Source organism: Triticum aestivum, chromosome 5B, assembly GCF_018294505.1.
Source record: "Triticum aestivum cultivar Chinese Spring chromosome 5B, IWGSC CS RefSeq v2.1, whole genome shotgun sequence".
NCBI classification, from domain to species: Eukaryota; Viridiplantae; Streptophyta; class Magnoliopsida; order Poales; family Poaceae; genus Triticum; species Triticum aestivum.
This window is the reverse complement of record NC_057807.1, coordinates 13,268,094-13,272,368: the sequence shown is the minus strand read 5'-3', so window position 1 is coordinate 13,272,368 and position 4,275 is coordinate 13,268,094. Positions and strand designations below refer to the sequence as shown.

Here is a 4,275-nt window from a genome sequence, read left to right as displayed (position 1 = left end):
CATGACTCTAGTGAGGGGGTTGAGAGGAAATTTGGGAATGAAATGATGTGGCACCGACTAGCTAGCGGGCTAGGGGAGGACAATGGGAGGACGCGATGGGCGTCCATGACGTGTTCGGACGGACGCAACCCCGACCCAAATTTGGGTCAGAAATGGGTCGAACGGACAAGAAAACATATGTCTATCCATTTGCGTCGGCACGTTGGGTCATTTTTTTTACCGTGCAGACTCAAATGGACGTAGGCAGACGAAATACATCGGCGTGTTAGAGTTGCCCTTACTATAGGCACGCGGCACGCCAGGGGCTGTGCCTGGGCTTGAAGGCTGAGCACGCGGGCCGGCATGGCACGACCCGTCTATTTATTTTTATTCTTATTTAAGATTTTTTTGACATATATATATAGCCGAAAAAATAGCCCAGTAGGCCAAATTTGGCCCAAAACAGCCTAGCAGGCCAGGCGTGCCTGGCGTGCCGCCGGCCCGGCCCGTATAGCTTCTGGGTCGTGCCTGAACTAGAGGGGGAAGCACGGGGGGCGGCCGGGCACGACCCGGCTAATATCGTGTCATGGAGGGCTGGGCCATGCCAGGCACGATTATGATGGGCCGGGCCGGCCCCGTTCGGCCAGGTCTGCCCCTTACACGTCTTAGCAAAAAAAAAAAAAAGGGCTTGATTGTCCTATGCAGATCCAGCATAAGCCCGGCTACCAGGCCCATCAACCGCGTTCCCAACAGCCCTATTTTAGGGAAGAGAACGAAAAATAAAATAAATAACGCTCTCTCTAGCAGTTGCCCTATTTCCTCCCAGATCTCTTCCCCGGTCGCCGGACGACGCCTTCCCGCCGCCGCCGTCGCTGCAGTTTCACAGGTTCGTTCCCTTCCCCCGATTTCTTTCTCAGATCGAGCAACGGAGAGATAGCTTACCTTGGGAGGGCGCGGCGGTGGATCCGCGGGGCTGGGGCGGGGAAATGGATGCCGACGTGTTGTTGGACGCTGTCGACGGACCTAGATCCGCGGACACTCGGCGCTGGACCGGGGCGGCGAGGTGCGGAGGGAACTGCGGCGCCCGGGGCTGGGCGGGATCGGGGGAGGGGGAGGAGATATGTGACACGATTTTAGACGTGTGTGTGTGTGCGCTTCCGCTGCGATTTTCCTGCTGCTTTGTTGTGCTACACATGCAAGAATTGCTAATGCAGATCCTTATAGTTTTGCTGGATGTGAATTTTGTTCTGATTGCTGATTGATAAAGAGAGGTGACGGCTGGGAAAGAGATAGAGGTGCTGATGCTGACTTCTGCATTTTCTTCTCTGGATATTGCAACCGCTGTTTCTGTTTCTGCTTCAAGAAACCGACTGCTCATATAAAGAAAGATGAGATTGGGAGAGATGTACTATAGTTTCTATTGGTTTATAGCTGTGAGATTTTGCTTGTGCCGTTTTGATTTGTTTGTTCTCCAGAGCATCCGTGATGTTACATCCAAGTTTACTCATCCTTGCACTTTGAGTTGACTTTTGACAGTGAAGAAAAACATTGGGGACTATGTAGTCTGAGATGCTATCATCTTCTTCTTTTGTTTAATTTGCTTGTTTGTTTGTTTATGGCTTTTCGTTGCTCCAAGTCATGGATCGATGATGTGATTGTAAACTGCGTTATCTATCTCGAACTTCTCAAGTACTGAAGAAAACATTACCTGCTGAGATCCAAGGCACACTTGAAGTTCTTAACCTTTCCTTATTGTTTTGTAGAGGTTTTTTTGTTCTCTGAGTAGTATACTTTGCTGGCTTTTGACTTCCCTATGTTTGCAAAAAAGTAAGTCATATAATGGTATAATGTACAGTTGTGTGTCGGTCCGTCTGTCTTTCTTTCTAGACACGAGATGTTCGATCGCATGTTCATCCATAGATTCTGAATTTGGTTTTGTATCCATAGATTCCGAGTTTGGTTTCGTAGATTCAGGTTGGGTCATTCGGAACACTCTTTATGTTTTGGTTATTTATGATTTACAAGCATTTTGATCAGAATTCATACTTCCATGCAGATAGATAAGAACAAGATGGTGATTAATGGCGACGCACCTGCAAGAGGGAGTGCAGCAGCTGCGGCAAGCTTGCGCAGACGTAGAACCACCAGCGGTGCTGCTGCTGGAGGTGGTGGTGGCGCCAGTACGATGCTTCAGTTCTACACTGACGAGGCTGCTGGGCGCAAGATGTCCCCAAATGCTGTTCTGATCATGAGCATAGGGTTTGTTGCCGTCGTTGCTGTGCTCCATGTTTTCGGCAAGCTTTACCGTTAGGTTCCATATGCAAGCTGCCCCTATGAACAGATGAACCCATAGACTTAAATAACTGCATAGCAAATGACTGTCGGATCCTGAAGACATTTCCATATTAGCATATAAGTTTATATACCTGATAATATATACTGAGATGAGACGTTATGGTCGAATCCTTGCAAGAAGGTGCTTTGGCTTGTCACTCGTTCTTTATTACAGTTAATCTTCCTGGGTCCGTGCTTTGTTTCAAATATATGTTGCATACAAGCCATTGCTGTAGTATTAGACTCCCTCCGTCCGATAACAAAAGACGTTTTTGCAACTTATGTAGCTTGCATAAACGTCCTGTATTGTGGGACGGAGGGAATAGATTGGTTCCTGAGACTGAATCAAATGTTCCGGTTGTGTAAAAACTTATGCTTGGCAAATCTCTGAATTGTCGCTTTCTGAATTCTTAGTCACTATAGTAGTTAACTGATGATAAAAATCCAGTTTGTGGTGTCTAACTTGGGAATGATTAACGGTTGTAAATTTACCAGTCGCTTGGTATAACTAAATGATTAACGGTTGTAAATTTACCAGTCGCTTGGTATAACTAAATGATTTAACTTGGTATTTTGTTTTTGTTCCACATTTCAAAGATGGATATCAATTGCTTATGCTTGTAAACAATTCAATCACTTTAGCAACCATTTAGGAATTTTGTCATAACACCACAAATATTTCAAATTCAATATTTTTGGGGCCTTCTCACAAGGAGAAGACCCCCTTTAAAAATTAGGGTATGCTGCTTAATGTGGCGTGCACACGGTATTCTTTAGTAAAAGGCGAAAGAATAGTTCGCTTTGTGCTCACCACGCAGCTGCGTGCCTTTCACCGTCTGCACCCCACGATCTTATTTAGCTTTTTTTTTTTTTGAGGGAAACGATCTTATTTAGCTGAGCTCCCTGCTCTCTCCCCATTCCCAGGCGAGGTGGGACTAAACGATTGGCACCTTTTTTGTTTTTCTTGTAACAATGGGTTTTGGACTGGTTGCCGGCCCATTGAGCGACATTCCTTCCTGATACTGCGGGTGTGTACTAGGCCTATCGGGATACGTCCCAATGGATGCCAGAGGCCCACAGTGTGACAAGCCGGCCCACGTGCGCGCATCCGCTGCTTGTTCTTTTTCGGTCGCAGTCTGCTACTCGTGTTTTTCTTCCCTAAAAAAATGCTACTCGGGGTTTTCCCCTTTTCTTCCAGTTTTGTGTTTCGGGTTTTTTCTTTCCCTTTTTTGCATTTGTTTCTTCTTCTGGCTTTTCCTTCCGTATTTTTCATTCTGTTTATTTGTTTTTCTTCTCTTTTTTGTGTATATTATACAAAGGGTTCACCGTGTCTTACGAAAATGTTCATCGTATGTATAAGAAAAATGTTTACTGTAATTAAGATAATGTTCAACGTATTTTTAAAAACATGTTATTTAAAATAGTTTAGCACATAAAAGTGTTCAACGCATATTAAAAAAATTAACACATGCCACAATAATGTTCAGTGTGTATTCAATAATTTTTCAGCATATCTTAAAAAAATGTTCAATGTATATCTAAAATTTGTTCATCATATATATAAGAAATTTCAATAAATGTTTGGGATTAGGAAAAATAGTTTTTTAAAAACTGTTCATGTTTTAAAAGTTTATTCGAATTTCATAATTTCTTCACGATTTTCAAACATTATTAAAATTTATCAAGAACATTTCGTTGACCTTTTTTCCATAAAATCTTGATTTTTTAAAGGATCTGCGGCTCAACTTAGGACTTTTCTTTTACATCAAAGTACTCTTTTTATTGCAAGGTGATCACCATGTTTTCTTTTACAAGAGTATCAACTATCTCTATGGATGGATCTTCCATCCACTCCGCACAAACCTTACTTCCAGCTAATTTGGCTAAATCAAGTGCAACACAATTAGTCTCTCTAGTAGCATCGTCAAAAAAAATATGTAGGAAATCACGCGCAAAGGTGAT

General features: G+C 43.5%; 1 protein-coding gene, 2 non-coding genes and 1 pseudogene across 3 annotated transcripts; 3 read left to right on the top strand and 1 right to left on the bottom strand.

Annotated features, from left to right (window-relative positions):
• Positions 1–708: 708 nt before the first annotated feature.
• Positions 709–2,522, top strand: LOC123110125 (protein transport protein Sec61 subunit beta). Its single transcript, XM_044530571.1, has 2 exons — positions 709–865; positions 2,036–2,522. Exon 2 carries the CDS (start codon positions 2,051–2,053, stop codon positions 2,288–2,290), a length of 240 nt encoding a protein of 79 aa, XP_044386506.1. The 5' UTR covers positions 709–865; positions 2,036–2,050; the 3' UTR covers positions 2,291–2,522.
• LOC123118299 (uncharacterized) lies at positions 1,453–1,554 on the top strand (annotated as a pseudogene).
• On the top strand, positions 1,617–1,702 carry LOC123118300 (small nucleolar RNA snoR27). The gene has a single exon (XR_006457848.1). It is a non-coding gene; the product is annotated as a small nucleolar RNA snoR27 (small nucleolar RNA).
• A 491-nt stretch (positions 2,523–3,013) lies between the features above and the next one.
• LOC123117974 (U5 spliceosomal RNA) lies at positions 3,014–3,133 on the bottom strand. The gene has a single exon (XR_006457602.1). It is a non-coding gene; the product is annotated as a U5 spliceosomal RNA (small nuclear RNA).
• Positions 3,134–4,275: the final 1,142 nt, after the last annotated feature.